This window comes from Lepidochelys kempii, chromosome 1, assembly GCF_965140265.1.
Source record: "Lepidochelys kempii isolate rLepKem1 chromosome 1, rLepKem1.hap2, whole genome shotgun sequence".
Classification (NCBI taxonomy): Eukaryota; Metazoa; Chordata; order Testudines; family Cheloniidae; genus Lepidochelys; species Lepidochelys kempii.
Genome location: NC_133256.1, coordinates 220,262,945 through 220,283,517, shown reverse-complemented (window position 1 = coordinate 220,283,517; position 20,573 = coordinate 220,262,945). Strand labels below are relative to the sequence as shown.

At 40.9% G+C, this 20,573-nt stretch overlaps 1 protein-coding gene across 8 annotated transcripts in view; it reads left to right on the top strand.

Annotated features, from left to right (window-relative positions):
- The window catches only part of ANO2 (anoctamin 2), a 283,307-nt gene that overhangs the window by 79,854 nt on the left and 182,880 nt on the right, over positions 1-20,573 (top strand). For all 8 annotated transcript variants that reach the window (XR_012155321.1, XM_073314969.1, XM_073314959.1 and 5 more), the window contains 5 exons: positions 4,141-4,292; positions 6,234-6,288; positions 7,624-7,675; positions 14,838-14,893; positions 15,154-15,195. Coding sequence is in view for 7 of the 8 variants with exons in the window: in XM_073314969.1 (XP_073171070.1) it covers positions 4,141-4,292; positions 6,234-6,288; positions 7,624-7,675; positions 14,838-14,893; positions 15,154-15,195 (357 nt within the window). In the remaining variant the exon portion in view is untranslated. The remainder of the gene's footprint in view (positions 1-4,140; positions 4,293-6,233; positions 6,289-7,623; positions 7,676-14,837; positions 14,894-15,153; positions 15,196-20,573) is intronic.

Here is a 20,573-nt window from a genome sequence, read left to right as displayed (position 1 = left end):
TGATCTTCAGTAGGCTTAGCCTTGGATAGATTCTTATGCCTAATTACAAAAAAAAAAAGTTACTAAAAAAAGTTACTTTAACTCAAAAAGTGTGCAACTCAATGAAATGAAGTTCAAACCCCCAAAAGAATGGTACCATGATGCAATCAGAAAGGTAGGCTGCGGTCTATCGCCGGGCACTTTTGCTGGAATATTTGACAGGATTTGACTGTGATCAAACAATAGCCGGTCAATTGACCAGTCAATCAGTATTATTAGACTGGTGAATTGACAGGCTTGCCAAGCCTAAAATTGTCAATCTCATGTTCAAGTATCAGCCTTTGAGGACCAAGTACTATAAACTAGCCTCCTGTGGCCCATGCCTACATATGTGCACACACCATACACAGTTATTGCCCTCCTCTCAGTTACAGGTAGACACACAAGCAGTTTCCCTCTCCATGAATACACATATATCACAGTCACTCCATATCTAAATATGCCCATTCTTTATATAGTGTAGTCCCAAACACCAGTGGCTTGGTTGTGAAAGGGGACAGTGAAGATTGGTGTCTAAAAGGAGAGAGAACAAATATTCAATCAGTATGATATTTTGGGGTGCAAAGCTGACCAGTGAGGGCCTATGTCACCCTCACAATGCTTTGCTGCTGTAGCTCCCACTGGGGCCGCTCACAAACAGCATTCAGGTCACACCCTGAGTGCCTATGTGTAGCTGCAGCCTGCCAGCCACACATCAGTGACACTCTGGCTTCCACCAACTTTGGTTACCACCTGCAGGGTAGCCCAACACTGGCCCAGTCCCAGATTTCCCCCCAAAATGTATGTTCTGCACTGTCCAGCCCTCTCCTGGACAATCCAAATATATTAGGTCTGTTGCTCATCTAAGGGGACCAAGGTACAACAGTCTGCTACGTTAAATGGAGTTACCCAAACAATTCACATCATTGGATTAGTTTTACTTAAAGAATAAAACAAGTTTATTTACTTCCAAAGAGAGAGATTTTAAATGAGCATAAGTATAAAACATTAAAGTCAGAAATGATTACAAGAGCAATACAGATTAAATGCTTCCTAGTTCTAAAATTTAACAAAGTAGACTTGGTTCAAGTAGAAACCCTTACCATATGTTTCCAGTAATATCGCTCACTAAATTTTCAGGCCAGGATCGGCTCCCAAAATCCAAAGGCTGTTTCTTTTGTGTTCTTGGGTGAAAGACAGAGGCTATGTCTACACTACAGCTTATGTTAGCATAACTTCTGTCGTTCAGGGGTGTGAATAAACCACCACCCCAAGCAACATAAGTTACACTGACATAAGCACCAGTGCAGACAGTGCTATGTTGTTGGTGGAGGAAGCTCTCCCTTCATAGCTACTGCCACTTGCTCACAGGGGCTGGAGTAGTTAAGCCGAAGGGAGAGCGCTCTCTCTCTCTCTCCTGTTGGCTTAGAGTGACTACATTAGAGAGCTTTCAGTGGCACAGCTGCACTGCTGTAAACTCTAGAGCAGGGGTGGCCAACCTGTGGCTCCGGAGCCACATGTGGCTCTTCAGAAGTTAATATGCGGCTCCTTGTACAGGCACCGACTCCGGGGCTGGAGTTACAGGCGCCAACTTTCCAATGTGCCGGGGGGAGGGCTCACTGCTCAACCCCTGGCTCTGCCACAGGCCCTGCCCCCTCTCCACCCCTTCCTACCCCCTCCGCTGAGCCTGCCATGCATGCCCTCGCTCCTCCTCCCTCCCCCCCCAGAGCCTCCTGCATGTCAGGAAACAGCTGATCGGGAGTGGGAGGCGCTGCTCGGCAGGGCTGCCGGTGGGTGGGAGGCGCTGGGAGCTTGGGGGGGGGGGGAGCTGATGCGGGGCTGCTGAACTATTACTGTGGCTCTTTAGCAATGTACATTGGTAAATTCTGGCACCCTCTCGGGCTCAGGTTGGCCACCCGTGCTCTATAGTGTAGCCGTACCCAAAGAGGTGGATATACAGAGGTACCTTGGGATGTTTTTGTCCTTCCCTTTGACAGCACAGTGACCTTTTGAAATGCATTTTCCTGAGGGTTACCCCTACCTAAAGTTCACTCCCACTGTGTGGATAGAGACAGGTTTCAGAGTAACAGCCGTGTTAGTCTGTATTCGCAAAAAGAAAAGGAGTACTTGTGGCACCTTAAATTGGTTAGTCACTAAGGTGCCACAAGTACTCCTTTTCTTTTTTGAATAGAGACAAGAAGTCTGGTGGTGAAAGAGGTTCCATGCTGTTGTTTTGCTAAAATGTAGATCTGTTTGTTCCTGCTCTGCTTCCTTGCCAAAGAATGGCTACTTGCTAGGTGATTGCCCATCAACTTTGATGACACCTGATTAGAGGCATCAGCTTGTCCTTTGTCTTTGAGAAACAGGTTTACCCACTCCGCAGACTTGCCTGGTAAACACACTTCAGTCATGATTTCAACCTATGTTCATAATTTTACATATAATGTTGTGACATACATTTCACAATGATAATACTGACTGGAGAGTTATTAGTTTTCAAATGATACCTCACAAGGCATGTTTTGCACAAAGATTCCTACAGTGGTGTGTAGGGAGTGAATCAGGCATGTCATCAATCACAGTCACGAGTTGAATGAAATGGAATATGTAAGACAGAGATGATGAACTGCTGTATTCAGCTTGGAGTAAAAATGCGTACCATTGGAAGAATCTGGAACATGTCTAGTAGTTATGTAAATGATGGGTAAAGTGGTCAGAAAAGAGGTCTATGTGAGTGTAAATGGTAAAGTAGCACAACTTACACTGCCTGTTTTATCTTAGGTCTGGTCTTCACTCGGGAGTTAGGTCGATGGGAGACAGCTTACGTCAACCTAATTAAGCAGCACAGAGTCAAGATTGATGTAGTTAGGTCGACGCAGTTTCAGTGTAGACACAACGTTGCTTACGTCGACGGTTAGTGGCTTTTAGGAGCCATCCCACAACGCTGACAGTACAATTGATACAAGCGCTCCTGGTGAGGATGTGCCCCACCGACACAAAGAGGAAAGTATAGACATGCACAAGTAATGCACTTCCTGCAGTGGCTGTATGCCAATGTATGTTTGGTCAACTTAATTTGGCCTTACACTTTCTTGTTAGTTGCTTTTCCTGCTACCCCTTTTACCTTTCTGTCCACTAGTCATATAACTTGGACTTATTTTGCACACGTTAATGCCAAATGGGTGCAAGTTGCGCATTTTTCTATGGTTACACTCATTTAGCCCCTTTTTCTGACTGGTTTACACTTGATGAGTAGAGCCTTGAATGGATACAAATTTAAATTCGCGGGTGCAGATATCCACCGATATAAACTGGTGTCCGTGGAACTGCAGGGCTCTCCCAGGAACCACAGTGGCAAAAGGAGCAGAATGTGGGGTCGCTGCTCCCAGGAGCCAGTGCCCCATGCCGGCAGCTCCTCCGGCGTGGTTGTATCACCCGTAGCCCCACCCCGAGCCCTGCCCCCATCCCGTCAATGCAGCTGCCTGCGTCTCCTGTCTGGGGGCATGTGTGCTGTTTCCACACACTAGCGTGACCAGGGACAGTTGCTGGTGAACCTGGTGCCTGCCCCAGTGAGTGGGGCAGGGGACGGTACAGCCATGCTGGAGGAACAGGGTTCTGGCTCCTGGGAGCGGTGGTCTCGCATTCTGCTTCTTTCGCTACTGCGGTTCCCTGGAGAGCCCTGCGGTTCTGCGGATACTGATTTATATCTGCGGATATCCGCATCCACAGTATAAATTTGTGTCCATTTAGGGGTCTATTGATGTGTAATTTAGTCCACTGCTGAATTTGGCCTTGTAGGTTTATGCTATTCTTCCAGTGAGTGGCTGAATAGGAGGTTATTGTCTGACCATTGTCTCACCTCCTGAGGTGCTTGAGAACTACTGTGCATAACGACATTATTTGAAGCCTTGGAACTGGACCAGAAATATGGCTGATGTAACCTAAAGCACAAGGGACAGCGTCTGATCTCTCTTACATAGGAGTATATCTTCAGGGACTCCACATACTTTAACTCCATTTTTAAACTATTTTAAATGGGACCAGAGTCCACCTCACGTTTGTATTTTTTTAATGCACATTTTGAAAGTCATTTGATAACGTACATGGTTTTTACTCCTTTAGATGTATGAAATTGAAGAAGAAGGAGGAATTCTCAAGAAGCTCTATGAAATATGGCAGAAAACTACGAAGCCTCTGCAGCCCAAGGTGCCACAACAAAACAACACAAAGATGAAAAGTTTGTCTTACCCCTTTTCCAGAGAGAAAATATATTTGTGAGTATTTTAAAATGTAAAAGCCATTTAAGCAGACTGTAAAATTCTGTTGGTATCCTTCTTCCATTGTAAGACCTAGTACTTAAGTAAGTATCTGATTGAAAATCCAAGCACCTCTTGGCACATCAGGTATTTTGGTTCCCAATATGAACTTTGTGGCTTAGGTCCATCTCCACATCTGAGTTGAACTCTGCCCTCAGATATGCATATGCAGCTACTATTGAGGTAAATGAAAGTTGACTGCTTTTAAGTAGAATTTACCCCTATGGGTCAAATTCAAAAGTGAGTCTAAGTAAGTCTAGTAAGAGTCTAAGTTTGGTAACCTATGCCATCTGCTTCCCCTCACTTACAGTACCTTTAGTCTCACTATCGACTTCCTTCAGCTGACATACCTGGAGCCTGATTTTCCAATTAAATTAGTGCAAATCAGGAATAAGTCCAGTAAAGTTAATGGAGTTATACTGGTGCAAATGAATGGCAAAGCAGAGCCCCTGCAATTCTCACTCACCCTTACTTATCATTGTGTAACTTACACACCTTGTCACATCACCTCTGAATTTGGCCTTATAAGTCAGTGTAATGGAAGGTGAGTTGATGTAACTTACATGCCAAGAGATCAGAAGAGAGGCATAGCAAGAAAAGCAACTAACAAGAGGATGCAAGATAGGCCAACTCCCTCTTTAACTGGCATCTTCGTTCAGTTCCTTGATGTGTAAGTTACACAAATGTAGACTATGTTGCACGTGCACATTAGTAAGGTATAAGGTACTCTCAATTTATGTGAATCTAACTTATACTGCTTGTTGGTTTTTGTGGGTTTGGACAGGATATAAGTTAATGCAGAATTTCTCTCACTGGATGTAACTGCTTCCATTGGATAAGACACTTATGACTGGGTGGGCAACAGAAGGGGTTGTATTCAATGAAGTAGGTGTGTTTTTAACTTGAATTGAAAGTACCAAATAAATTATGAGTAGGAAAAGTAACCATGCAGTCTAGCTTGTAAAAAGATATAACTTATAAAGAAGCATGTTTTTTTTCTTTCTGGTTAGATTAGATTTATGAAAGTAATTAGAATTTGGCCAATACTATGCAAATAAGGAATTCTTGCTACCTGCCCTTCCACCCACAATAATACGTTTGGGCCTAATATGATGTTTAACAGTTCTTATTACCTCATTAAGAACTGGTTCCCTGCAGTTATGTCTGACATATAAAGTCATATAAATATAATGACCTACCACATCATTTGTTGCCCTTTCTGACAATTTTCATTAAAACTGAATACATGTTAAGTCAGCTAGAGGGAGTAAACTGGCAAAGTTAATTTCATTGGTGAGGATTCCTGGGTTGGTTAGCCAAAAATGGAATAATATAATAATTACATAACTGTTACGGATTGATTGTATGGAAGCAAATGTAGTATTGACTTCTTAGTCATCCTGAAAAAGAGTAATGAACATCTGCATTAAGGCTAGTTGAAATCTGATTATATTAATTGAGTCAAGGAATGTTAGAACACTGTGGTTATTTTATAAGGGAAAAATGTAGAATGTCAGTCTATGTAAACAATAAAAACGTTCTTTACCAAAAGGTATTTTACATTTGGATAATGTTTCTGCATTAACTCCTCCTCCTCCTCCTTTCAACCTGTGTAAGCCACAGTATTCTTAATACACTGAAATCTTTGTAGAGTTCAATAGAGTCAGGCAACCTTCTGTCTTAAAAGACCACCTTAGAGTATCCACAAATACACAGAGTTCTGCTTCACCTCCCTCTCCTCTAAGCAGCTGGTTTTTCTCAAGCCTTAGCTTGAATGGTCACTTAATACAGGTTTGGTTGTCATTGTTTCAGATGGAGTCTTAATCAAATTGTTGTATGATCCTATTCATTAGTAGCATTCATGAAAACGTAACTAATCTTGTCTCTCAACATTTCAAGGTACAACATTAAAGACAAAGACACATTTTTCGACAATGCTACCCGCAGTCGAATAGTAAGTAAACACAAGTAGCCTCAGTATTGATAGAATCTTCTGTGCTCAATGGTACCTGTTTCCACAATGAATGCACTTGGTTCCTCTTGCTGACTTCATCACTATTTGCTTATTGTTTCATAGCAACAGAAAAGTACAATCAGGTGTGACAGATCCATACAGTTGGTAAACAAACCATCTGTCTCAGAATTGCTTGGAAAAGAGTGCAGTCTTCATATGTATAATGTTTTAATTTTGTCATGCTTCCTAATGTATTTATTTAGATATTGTGGTAAATATGAAAAGAAGAGCCAGATTCTGCTCTCACTTAAACTGGTGTAAATCTGGAATATTTCCACTTAATTCCTTGCAGGATTTGGCTACAGGTTTTAGAGCCAGAGCCTAAGAAGGTATACATCACCATAGCACCATTAATTTCGATGTCATTACACTAATTTACAGCAGCCGAGGATTTGACCTATCTATAGTATTTCTAGGCTCTCTGGATTCATAACATAAGCAAAATTATTACAGTGTACAGCCAATCATTCCTATTCTATACCAAGATAAAAGTAATGGAAAAGTGAACAAAAATAGATACAACTCCTGCTTATCTTAGTTTTGTTCCTAGTTCTGCCACTCCTCTCTGGTGGGTGACTGTGGCAAGTCACTCCCCGTCTCTGTGACACAGTTTCATGGTCTGTAAAAATGGGAATAATGATAATGAGCTCCTTTGCATAGCACTTTAAGACCTACTAATGAAAAGTGCTATATGAGTAAAGGCAAGTAGGATTTAGCCAAATATCAGTTCTTTTTCAGGAATCCTTGTGACAATATTTAAAAGCATAGAAAAGACTGGAGGCCAGATTCTCAGCTGATGCAAATGCCATAGATTCAATGAAGGAAGTGGAACTTAACTGGTGTAAATTAGCACAGGTCTGTTGAAGTCAGTGGAGCTACTCTACTTTATAACATGTGAGAATTTGGACTGATATTTTGAACTTTTTCTTCAAGAGAAGAGATATAATCTATGAGTTGTGCCTTCTGGAGAGGTAATTGTTAGTAAATATATTACTAAACGAGTGGATTCAAATATTATTCATAGATGTAACCTTCTTAGGTTTTTTTATAGCACTTCAGTAAAACTTTCTATTTACTTAAAAATTTAAATGCAATAGTCCTAAACAATATATTTATACATGAGTCAACCACAGGACTGATTTAAATATTGCTACAAATTAACTACAGAAGAACATCTTATTTTTATGTGTAGGTCTGTGGCTTGTGCTGGCACCGTAATTAACATAATCTTAAGAGATAAAATGTTTGTTGCATCACTGTTTTTTCTTTCTATAGGTACGTGAAATTTTAAAGCGTACATCTTGTACAAAGGCCGAAAACAGTATGGGTAAGAGAAAATTAACAATGTTATATCTATGTTGTTTTGAAGGTGATTGTTTTCAATAATTCTATTTTAATACAATTTAAAATAATCAAAATATTTGTCTAACAGAATATAAGAATGTACTAATGCATTTTCACATGAACTAGACTTTGAAACAGAATACATATTCTTAACAATAAAATTAGTCCTAGGGATACAGTACTGTCCCTTTTTCTGATGAACCACATAGTGTTAGAAAGTAAATTGTCATCTTTTGAACAATTACTTTTAAAGACTCTCTAGCGGATTAGAAAGAGACAAGCCTTTAAATCAACAGTGTTCATTTGTGTTGTGAACATAAATCTATTCACCCCTTAGTGCCACCTGGCAAGAGGGTACAGGCATATTTAGCAGTTCTTGATCCAATCTTGGGAATTGTGCTGACAAAACTTAGAGACACATGTCTCACTGTAAAAGTGTCAAAATGTAGACTAGGAGCTGCCAAAATTCCATATTACGACACTGGGTAGGAGGTAGCCAATTTTCTCCTGATCCCTTGAAAGTGGAAGCTATTATTAACTGTCTTATACCCTACACTAAAACCCAAGTCCAGGCTTACATAGGTTTGGTTGACTGTTACCACTGATTTGTACATGGTTTCAGTGCTATTGTGTCTGCTATCACAAACTTTTGCAAAAAGACAAAGCCATATAAAATAGTGGGGACAAAATTTGTCAGAAAGGTTTTGATGAGGTAAAGGAAATGCTGTCAGGTAAGCCTGTTCTGGCCAGTTCACATGCAGACAAAATGTTTGAACTGTGTCCTGATGTATCAGACACAGTTTTAGGTGCAGTTCTGATGAAAACTGGTTTGGTACAGTTTCAAACAGCATCCCATTGCATTGTCGAATAAAAAACTGACACCCACTGAATGGAATTATTCTGTCATAGAAAAAGAGTGTTATGCTTTGTGTGCGCAGTCAAGCAGTTGAGGCTCTACTATTTAACAGAAAATTAAGACCATTCTGAGAAACCGTTCTCCATAGGTATGGCTTCACTGAAACAAATATACCAAGTCCAAATTGCTGCGCTGGAGCATTCTCTTCAAGAATGTGACATGGAAAGTGTATGTATTAGAGGAAGAGAAAATACAGTGGCAGACACAAAGTCCAGGCAAGAAGGTCATGACCTGATGCCTATGGATCAGCCAGTGGCTAATCCTACTGCATCATTATAAGAGGAGAGGTATAACCCAAGAATCCCTCAGTGCCAACTGGCAAGAGGGGTACAAGAATATCCTGATCCTGGTATGTACATTTTGGTTCACCAAAGAATATCATGTGAGATCTTAAATGAAAGCCAGGCTCATGTTTGTCATTGATAGCATTGTGAAATTATTGTATAGACACTATGTAAGGAGTATGTTGAAAATATGTTCCTAAAGTCTGTATTAAGACAGAGTTGACAAACAGGTTTTCTGCCAGATAGAAGATGGTTATTCAGCTATCACATGTAAATTAAGCATTGTAAGCCAGCACAATGGAAACCCATTTACGTAGAAAGTTGCGAAGGGGGATGCAAAATGTACAGGGAAGAAGCAGGACTTAGGAAAAACAAGCATTGGAGGGTGTGTGGGGAGGAAAGGTGAGTGTTACTGTCCCTAAGAACAGATAATGAACTTGGGGGATATAAGCAGAAGGCAAGGAGACACCCCTTTATCCTGCACTTAGGAAGTAAATGGACAGCACATTTACATTCATGAAAACAGGATCTCAACCAGGCTTGGTTGAAATGCTGCAAAGGACATTTGGGATGAGATACATTTCTTTAGACAGAAGGTTAGACTGCTAAGTGCATCAGACTGCAATGGCAGGAGGGATGCCAGTTGGGATTAGAGCTGAATGAATGATTGATTTTTCAAATTGGCTACTGAATGAAAAAAAATTGGGTTGACCCTAAATGCTTTCCTCGACAACACAAATTTATATACAGTCTGTTTTTTCTTTAATAGAAATAATATGCACACAACTTGCCACCTCAAATAGAGTTTCCCAGACACTTCAGTTTAAACACACTGGATTAGACAAAACAATTAAACATGTTTATTAACTGCAAAGAGAGAGATTTTAAGTGAGTGAAAGTAATGAGGTATAAAAGTGAGAAATGATGACAAGAAAATAAAGTTAAACTGCTACTGGTGCCTAACTTAACAAACTATATCAGATTCAAGCAAAGTTTCTCACTATATGCTTTCAGCAGTCTTACGGACTAAACCCTCTATATCAGGGCCCTTTCTCCCAAAATTAAATGAAGGCTCCCTTTGTCACTTCCAGTGTTGTGAATGTGATGGTCAGGGAGAGAGTGTCTTGGAGTGTTTGCTCCTCCTTTTTACAGTTTCAGTTCCCCTTTTGAAAAACATTTTCAGCTGGATACAAGAGACAAAAAAGTCTATGTGGAAGGAAGTTCCCTCCTGCTTTTTTCTCACCTGTTTGAACTTCCTTTGTCTCCTCTTCCCATTTGATGACTGTTTAATGCTGAAATACAATTAAGCTGAACACACATTCCTTTGTTTGTGACAGACCTGTTTGCCAAACTCAGTCTGAAACATGTACTAATAACTCCATACAGTGGAATCGTATAACTTCACATACAAGGTTGCCACATATATTTTATCAGGACAATATTGACCAGCAAACTGAGTTTTCAAATGATACATCCCAAGGCATAATTTGTACAAAGATTATTACAATAGTATGTAAGGTGTAGACACAAGTATATTGTGTCACAAGGGCTTTTTGTGGTGGTTTAAGACAGATGAAGACTGCATGGAGTGCTTATTCACTGCTCCTTATTTCATGTTGTATTTGAATGGTATGTGGTCCTCGTGGACAGTTTTGACCTTTGCTTTTGTGTTCCATATCAACGATTACTGATAATACTAGTTTATTAGACTTCAGCTTCCACGCATTTGAACATTGCTTTGTAGCTATGAACTTCTCCTAAGGGGCTATCTCCCCTGATTGTTGTATGGAAATTAGGAAAATCAGTAGTTGCCATTTCTATATTAATTAAATAATTCCTGGATTTAATGATGGTCTCAAGAGCACCATAGACCAGTGGCTCACTGGGTTCCTTAAGCATCCTAATTTTGTTAATCTTTTATGGTTCCATCACTTCCTTGTCGTCGAGATATGGCAATGGCAACAGGGACCCTAATAGCTACAGTTGTTTTCCACGATTGTATGTGTATTATACATATTGGACAACAGCATAATAACACACTTAACACTTACAACTGGCCCAGTTTATTGTTCAATTCTACAGTTGTACAAGATCACATCTGCTGCTATTTAGGCTGGTGCATGCTGTTGTGCAATAAAAAGTTTAAGGAAATGTTTTCTTCTAACTTAATTTTTAACATGTTATAAGCCATGCAAAGCACCAACTATTCTCCATAGTGGACTTGGTATATTCCAAGTTGGAGATTTAAAAATCATCCCATTTCCCAGTAATATCAGTTGAAATAGGGATCAGATTTTGTTTTCTGTGTACAAGATGGGAAATGTATTTGTAACGCTTGATTAATTTAAAAAATGGAGAACAGGATTTTGCTGAAACTTTCCAGAATAATTCTCATTTGGCCATGAGAGATTTGACAGCCCCAAAGAATAACTTTTGTAGGTAATTTTTCAGTACAGTGGAAAAATAAGGATCTGAAATAGACTAGCAGACTTAACCTTAACTGTTGTATCATATAATTCTGTCTCTGGTTGGGTTGTCCACAGGGACCGAATACGAGGACCTTTGCTCAAATTAAAGGATGAGGTCCATTAGGTGAACTCGTATACTTCTGTGTGTGGTCTAGTCACTAGATGGGGCAAAGAGCCATGTTAGCATGGGTTACAATTGAGCTCTCCATTTTTTCCCATCTAACTTCCCACCTGACAACTGTGTGCTCACTGGGAGTAAACAGATTCTGTACTGGTGCAACTCTTGTGCACAGCCATGGATCTGGAGAACACAGACCAAACTACTTCCTCCTGTGGGCAGAGTCTTAAATCAAGACAGATAACTTTGCATTGTGATGAAAAAGGAAGTTGTGGAAGTTCCAGCATTTGGTACATTTAAAACTAGATTTGACTAAAGGTTAGTAAGATTGTTCTGTAGTGTACATTTACTACAACAGGGAGACAAACTAGGGCCCTGTCTACAGTACAGAGTTTTTTCAACGAAATTTGCCTCTTGTTGACAAAACAGTGGACACATACACACTGCGAAGCGACTTTTGGTACCAAAAATGCCCTGTTTTGGTGACAAAATAAAACCACCTCGATGAGAGACATAAGGCATTTTGTGCAAAATTTTTGTTGACAAAGTGCCAGTGTAGACACCATGCTTGATTTTATTGCTTTAATTGGCCTCCAGGATGTATCCCACTATGTCCATCCTGACTGCTGTGGTCAGCAATTTGAACTCCACTCCCCTGCAGCCAGGCAAACAACCATCTGCCCCTCCCCCTTAGAAGCCCTGGGAATTTTTGAAATTCCATTTCCTGTTTGCTCGGCGTGGAGAGGTCTCATAGCATCTTTCAAGGTGACCATGGTGGGTTATCGCAGCCAACGCTCTCCTGCTTGGACCACTGTGGAGCTGCTGGATCTGGTCAGGATATGGGGAGACGAGGCTGTGCAGTCCCAGCTGCACTTGAGCCATCGGAATTTTGATATCTACGGGCAGATTTCTCGAGGCTTGTGTGAAAAGGGCTATGATCGGGACATGCTGCGGTGCAGAGTGAAGATAAAGGAGCTGAGGCAGGCGTACCATAAGGCGAGGGAGGCAAACTGTCACTCCAGTGCTGCACCTAAGACCTGCCCATTTTGTAAGAAGCTTGATGCTATCCTTGGTGGCAACCCCACCTCCACCACCAAGAGCACCGTGGCCTGGAGGTGGTCCTGGAGGTGGCGGAAAGGAGACCTAACCTGGGGGATGAAGTCATTGATGAAGAGGTGGAGTTAAACAACAATGTGGCTCTCCCAGCGGGGTCGCCCGGTGGGGCAGGCAGCCAGGAACTGTTCTCTGCTCCGGAGTGGGAGGTGGGTTCAGGGTATAGAAATGTACAAGGCTGGCTGTGTTTCTGTGTGCTGGACATATCCCCGTGTAGCTAATCAGTACGGTGGAACAGGCTGTTGATGCACGCTGAGATCTCACGGGAATCCTCCAGAGAGATCTCTAGGAAAGTTTCCTGGAGGTACTCAGCAATCGTCTGCTGAAGGTTCCTTGGCAGAGCTGCTTTGTTCCTTCCCCCGTTGTAGGAAACTTTCCCATGCCATTCAGCAATCACTTGTGCAGGGACCAAAGCAGCACACAAGTGAGCAGCATAGGGACCAGGGCAGAAGCCACAAGCATGTAGTAGATGTGCCCTCGCTTCCCTGCTTACCCTCAGCAGTGAGATATCTCCTACAAAGACCCCCGCCTGTGGAAAAGTGTGGGAGAATTTTAGAATTTTTTCTCTAGTCGGCTGCACCACAACCCTCTTTTCCCCATGTAGCGCCTCTCCCCTCCCCAGTCAACACTCACCATGCTTTGGGTGTTTGTCAAGATGTGTGCTTGCCAAAGGCCAGTGAGAGAGTAAGTGATTGTTATGTTACCAGAGGTGTATTTTACTTAAATGTTTCAATGTTGCGCGTGAATCATGCTCCTGTGCATTGTTCCTTGTTCTTTGGCAGATGTGACCTTGAGGAACACTCCCCCGCCACACACACTTGCATTAACACAGCCCCAACAGTCAATTTCCCAACTCCAAATTGATTTGCAACTGACCAGTAGCAGTCTGGAGTTGCCAGCTTCCACACAGTGATTGCCACGCACTTCTCTACCGATAGGGCAGCTCTCATTCTGGGGTCTTTGCGCCGCAGTGCTGGGGTGAGCTCCCTACACCGTTCCAGGAAGGTGGCTTTCCGCAGTCGAAAATTCTGTAGCCACTGCTCGTCATCCCACACCTGCATGACGATATGATCCCACCATTCAGTGCTTGTTTCTTGAGCCCAAAAGCGATAGTCCACCATCTGCAGCTGTTCCGTGAATGTCAAAAGCAATCTGAAGTTGCTCCTATCCATATCACACAGCATGTCAGGCAACTGGGAGTCTTCTTCAGTTAGGAACTTTGATTAACTGCACTACCATCTGCAATGTCTTCATGACAGTTACCAGAGCACAGGAGAGTAGAGCGGGATCCATCCCTTCTCACAAAGAAACCGGGGTGCACAGCAAACAAAGGCCATTGGAAAATGCAGCAAAAGAAAACTGGAAGCCCATGGAATGTGGTGACAGAAAGCAATGGATTGTGGGACATTGAGCTCGGTCCCAAGATGCGTCGCGATCCGCTCCACCTTCCCACAACATCTAGAAGCAGAAGGTGTCAAGCTGGACTGTGGGATAGGTAACCACAGTGCACTGCTCACACTGTCGATGCTAGTGCCCCAAGTGTGGACATGCTCTGCTGACAGAGGGACTGAGTGTGAACATGCAATACCGATTTTTATTATAGTGCTTTTTGAGTGTTGACGTAACTTTTGTTGAAAAAACTCTGTAGTGTAGACAAGGCATAGGTGTCCTAACTGGCCTCCTTTGTCACTGGATTCTATGGAAGGAAGTTTGTTAATCATCTGTGTTTTAATCTACCTTCCTTTGATTGTTGGATCATTGCAGGGGGATGAGATCTCCAAACTGATTTTGGGGATGGAGCTGAATTTTTGGTCCTTTCATGGCACCATTTTTTCCCCAGCTGTAGATCGGTTTAGTGTTTGCCATTGGCCTCTACTTCCTTATTTTAAAAGAGACCGAGGTTACTGGCAAGGAGGCAAGCAAGTAAGAAAAAAAAAAAGCTCTCCTTGGACCTAACAACCAGCTTACTGGGAAACAGCATAGCATAGGGATGAGGCTATTTTAAAGTTATCCCCCAGTTGAGCAGAAAGATAATATTTTCCCTGCTAAATTAAGATTGACTTCCAGGGCACCCGTCTAATTTCTGAATTGGGCTCATATTCAGTTTTATATTATTCATTTGATGATTTTCATTAATATATCTCAGTCCCTACCATAGTTGAATAAAGTGAATACTTTGTAATAATCTATTCCTACCTCTGTTCATTATAAATAACTATTGAAAATTTTTGTTTGTTTCTCTTTAGATATTACTACATTAATAGCAAACAATGTCTATGACGCAGCATATCCTCTTCATGATGTACGTATACACAATTTAAAATTTAGTTCTCTAACATCAGTGTTAAAAGCTTCAGAGCCACTAATTATATCTGTGAGAATACAAAATATCTACCAGCATATTTGTTGAATCATCATAGTAATAGAAAGTCTTAAATGAAATCTATTCAGGCTGCAATTGAACAGTAAAAACAAAATCAGAGTGCAAAACAGCTGAGCAAAAGCATGACACTATAATACTTTTTCTTTTATTACACTTACCATTTTGATTTGTTTTTGTAGGGTGAATATGAAGGCCAAAATGATGACAGGAATGAAAGAAAGGTAAAATACTCTACATTATAAATACATTTTTGTGCTGGATTTGCGTACTTTGAACTAGAGCTGGATGAATACTCCAAGAAAGCAGTTGCAAATGTTCATTTGAATAAAAACTTCTACAAATTCATTTCATTGGTATTTGTGAGCCTTTTAATTCATTTCCCCTGAACTTTCTTTCATGTGATTGGTGGTTTATTCACAAGAATGTTCACATAACGTTTTTGGCAATATTTGGGTGAATTTAGTTTGATGCGGCCATCTTGAAATTCCTTGAATTTCCCTCTTCCTGTTTAAAAAAGGTCTAGTCAGCCAACCAGGATGCAAAAACATTGCCATGTGACATAGATAATGAATCTCACACCACAAACAGATGATGATTATATAGATGAATAATCGAACCTATAGTGTTTAACTTTTGTATAAATTTAGAATAACAAGTACATTTGTAAAAAAATTAATTAGTTTGCAGATAATTTGAACAGAAAAAAGGCTCCACCTGTCAAATTACTTATTCCAATTATTTCAGCCACTCTACACATGATGAATTGATAACTATAAGAAACTGAATCTACTCATACTATTGTTTTAAATGTAGGTGCTAGCTGTTAGAAATGAGCTAAAACATTTAAATACTAGAATCAGTTAGGTTCCAGTTTTTGCTTAGTGTGTGCTCATTTCCCTCCATCCCTCTTTAATGTTTGTATTGAAGCATCTTTACTAATAAGAAAAAGTAATAGGAAATGGGGAGAGGGACAGGGAGAGACAGACAAGGTACCTTTAATAATAGAAAGCCTAAAATGTGATTTCATTCCTTACACGCATATTCTTGGTTACTAATACACAATTTCATAAATATTTTTCATCCTGTGGTTTTTCATACTGCTGTATGACTTCTGTTGCATGAAGGAAGCATTAAAAATACCATTCATTTTCTAAAAACCTTAACAATGTTCCCATAGCTTTCAGAAGTTTACTTACCAAGTAATCCACTTCTTATGGTAATGAATGCATTTGAAACTAAGCTTGAGTACAAATTTTCAGTCTGTTATCCCTGTGCTGTCACGGCTGTGGCACTGAAGAGTTGAAAAACTTGATTTTCCTGGGCAGCTGTTTGTAATGTGAGCCACTAGATGTCTCTGACTACCAAAAGGAGGCTGCCAGACAACTCTCCAATACCAAATTCTACAGGCACTTTCCTCAGATCCCACTGAGGAATACACTAAGAAACTGCACTATCTACTCAGGACACTCCCTACACTAACACAGGAACAAATCAACATACCCTTAGAGCCCCGACTGGGGTTATTCTGTCTACTACCCAAGATCCACAAACCCAGAAATCCGGGCCACCTCATCATCTCAGGCATTGGCACTCTCACTGAAGGACTGTCCGGATATGTGGACTCTCTACTCAGACCCTACGCCACCAGCACTCCCAGCTATTTCCGTGACACCACTGATTTCCTGAGAAAACTACAGTGCATTGGTGATCTTCCAGAAAACACCATCCTAGCCACCATGGATGTAGAGGCTCTCCACACAAACATCCCACACACAGATGGAATACAAGCTGTCAGGAACAGTATCCCTGATGATGCCACAGCACAACTGGTTGCTGAGCTCTGTGACTTTATCCTCATGCACAATTATTTCAAATTTGGTGACAATATATACCTCCAGACCAGTGGCACTGCTATGGGCACCTGCAATGGCCCCACAATATGCCAACGTTTTTATGGCTGATCTGGAACAACGCTTCCTCAGCTCTCGTCCACTCACGCCCTTTCTCTACCTACATTACATTGATGACATCTTCATCCTCTGGACCCATGGAAAAGAAACCCTGGAAGAATTCCACCACAATTTCAACAGCTTCCACCCCACCATCAACCTCAGCCTGGACCAATCTACATGGGAGGTCCACTTCCTAGACACCACGGTGCAAATAAGAGACGGTCATGTTAACACCACCCTATACCAAAAACCCACTGACCGCTATGCCTACCTTCATGTCTACAGCTTCCATCCTGGACACTCCACACGATCCATTGTCTGCAGCCAAGCGCTGAGGTACAACCGCATTTGCTCCAACCCCTCAGACAGAGACCAACACCTACAAGATCTTCACCAAGCATTCTCAAAACTATGATACCCGCACGAGGAAATAAGGAAAAAGAACAACAGAACTAGACTTGTACCAGAATCCTCCTGCTGCGAGAGAAGCCCAAGAAAGAAACCAACAGAACTCCACGGGCCATCACATACAGTCTTCAGCTAAAACCTCTCCAACGCATCATCGGTGATCTACAACCCATCCTGGACAATGATCCCTCACTTTCACAGGCCTTGGGTGGTAGGCCAGTCCTCGCCCACATACAGCCCACCAACCTGAAGCATATTCTCACCAGCAACGACGCACCGCACCATAGTAACTCTAACTGAGGAACCAATCCATGCAACAAACCTCGATGCCAACTCTGCCAACATATCTATACCAGCGACACCATCACAGGACCTAACCAGATCAGACACACCATCACCAGTTCATTCACCTGCACATCCACCAATGTAATATATGCCATCATGTGCCAGCAATGCCCTTCTGCTATGTACATTGGCCAAACTGGACAGTCCCTACGAAAAAGAATAAATGGACACAAATCAGATATTTGGAATGGCAATATACAAAAACCTGTAGGAGAACACTTCAACCTCCCTGGACACACAACAGCAGATTTAAAGGTAGCCATCCTGCAGTAAAAAAACTTCAGGACCAGACTTCAAAGAGAAACTGCTGAGCTTCAGTTCATTTGCAAATTTGACACCATCAGCTCAGGATTAAACAAAGACTGTGAATGGCTAGACAACTACAAAAGCAGTTTCTCCTCCCTTGGTGTTCATGCCTCAACATTAGAAGAGGGCCTCATCCTCTCTGATTGAACTAACCTCGTTATCCCTCACCTGATTCTTGCTTGCATATTTATACCTGCCTCTGGAAATTTCCACTACATGCATCTGACGAAGTGGGTATTCACCCACAAAAGCTTATGCTCCAATATGTCTATTAGTCTATAAGGTGCCACAGGACTCTTTGCTGCTTTTACAGATCCAGACTAACACGGCTACCCCTCTGATAGATGTCTCTGTGTGCTGTGTACAGTTTCATTCAGCGTATGGTCCTTGGTAAACAAAGGAGAGAAAGTTGGGAGTCAAACCAGTGTAGAAGCCTGTTTGTTTGTCTCTCTTATTTACAATCTATAATTTATAATCTTTTATAACTACTTCTTGTTCAAGAACCAGTGATTCTCTATATCATCACATTGTCTATGCTGCACTTACAGTAGCCCCTTCTGGCTAAATGAATGGAGTATAATTGCTATCCGCTCCAAAGGCAGTTGCAGAGTTTACCCACTTAAAAACTAGACAAAGCTGCCAGCTACAAGAAGAATGCTAAAATAGCAGTTAGGCTACGAGGACAAATTGGATAATGTGGTGAAGGGGAAAAGAGGGTCTAAAAGTATAAACGTCTGGAAAAATAGTCCTCCTTTAAGTTGCATTTTGTGCTGCTTGCTTTTTACCCTGCCTATTAGGCCCTGTTATGAAGTGTTAAGTATTAAAAACATAAAAGGTTCTTTCCAGAAATACTGCATTGATTATTCACATATGTCTTCTGCTGTGTAGCCATATAATCTGCTGTAGTATTTCTATGTATAACATCATCTGTTTTCTATCTGAATCTAATAGTCTCAGTGTTTAATTTCCTGAAAAGCACTGATCAGATTTAAAAGGAAGGGGGGCATTTTTGAGCTATTTTCTGTCCCTTATTTTGTCCCCTTTAAGTTATATGCTGCTTCCATTTGATTGCCTGTAGAATAACCCCCAAAAATGGTGAACTGAGCTTGTCTGAGGTATTTTTCCTTATACGGCAAGTCATAGTAATTAAGATTTATGTAGCAGCTCATAAAGTAAAAGGTTAATCCTAATTAACCCTCTTCGGGATCTCGATGGGGAAAATGCCCTGTGAAACAATGCTTTTGTGACTGCCTGTTGAGAACCAGAAAACTGCATTTGGTGCAGCACACACTCTGCCGAAGACTACTCGTAAGAGCAAAGGAATTTCCCGGTTTCAGTGAAGTGCCTGCTTAAGGGGAAATATGTGTAAAGAAACTACTGCAAAGCAGCACTGTAGTAGCTTGCCTTCAGGGGTAGGATCAGTGGTCTGATCTTTTTTAAAGCTCCTACCCGTTGGTACCAGTAGCCTCTTCATTGCCAGCACTATTATTTTATGCTAAAAAATGTCACCTCTCATTTACAAGGAGTTGCAAAGTCTATCTGCGAAATATAGTTCATCCAACATAACATCCATAGGATATTAGAAATGCGTTGAAAGGTGTTATGATTTCCCTGTGTAAAATACCACTGTTAACTGGAACTGTGGAAATACAAGTAAAACATGATGTCACAAAGCTCTATGGGGACTCCCATAATTTTTGTACAGTCACACATAAGTATTTCAGATTAAACTGAGTTTTGTAACATTTCAATCTTAACAATTTTACCTGCATTGGTGGGGCAGTCCTGCAATTTCATAGCTTTTAAGACATTTATGATAATCTAATCTGAGTTCTTGGCATAGCTTGTGGTTGAATTAGATCATACTTTTTTTCGAAAGACATCCATTATTTGTTTATATTTTAAAATCTGTTCTCTGTGGCACTGTTTAAATACTATTCGGGTTTGATTTAGGGTTCTTCTGACTATTTCAGTGAATGTGCTTATAGGCTGGATAGTTTACAAAATCAATGAACTTTAAATGAATATTGTGGAATGTTCACCAGGAATGGATCTTGAATTGGTAATGTGAGTTTTCCAATTGAAAACATGAATATGGGATCAGTAGTATAAGATGCTGATCACCTTCAGCTCCCAGTGAAGCCAATAAGAGCTGAAAGTACAGCTGCAAAAATAACTGGTTTATCCAATTCTTCGATAATTTTGAAAAGTGGGAAAAATTGTTTCTGGGTTGGAGGGAAAACGGATTTTTTTGGAAATATTTGGACATTTGTAAAGTAAAAAATGTTTTGTGTTGAATAAAATAGCTTGGTTTCACTTGAAGCATTTAAAAAACATTTTTTTTAAATAAAAGGAATTTCAAACCCAAAAGTTGTTTTGAACAGAAAAACAAAATGTTTTGATTTTTTTGGAGTTTTTTCTGTACGAACAATTTGGCAAAACTGACATAAATTTGCAAAAAGTTTTGGTGTTACCAAATCTGCATTTTTTTCCCAAAATAAAGTTTTAGTTGAAGAATTTCACCCATCTCTCATTGAGATTACTCCTTACCCTTTGGAAGTGCTAAGCGCTATGTAGGATTGTGCTCT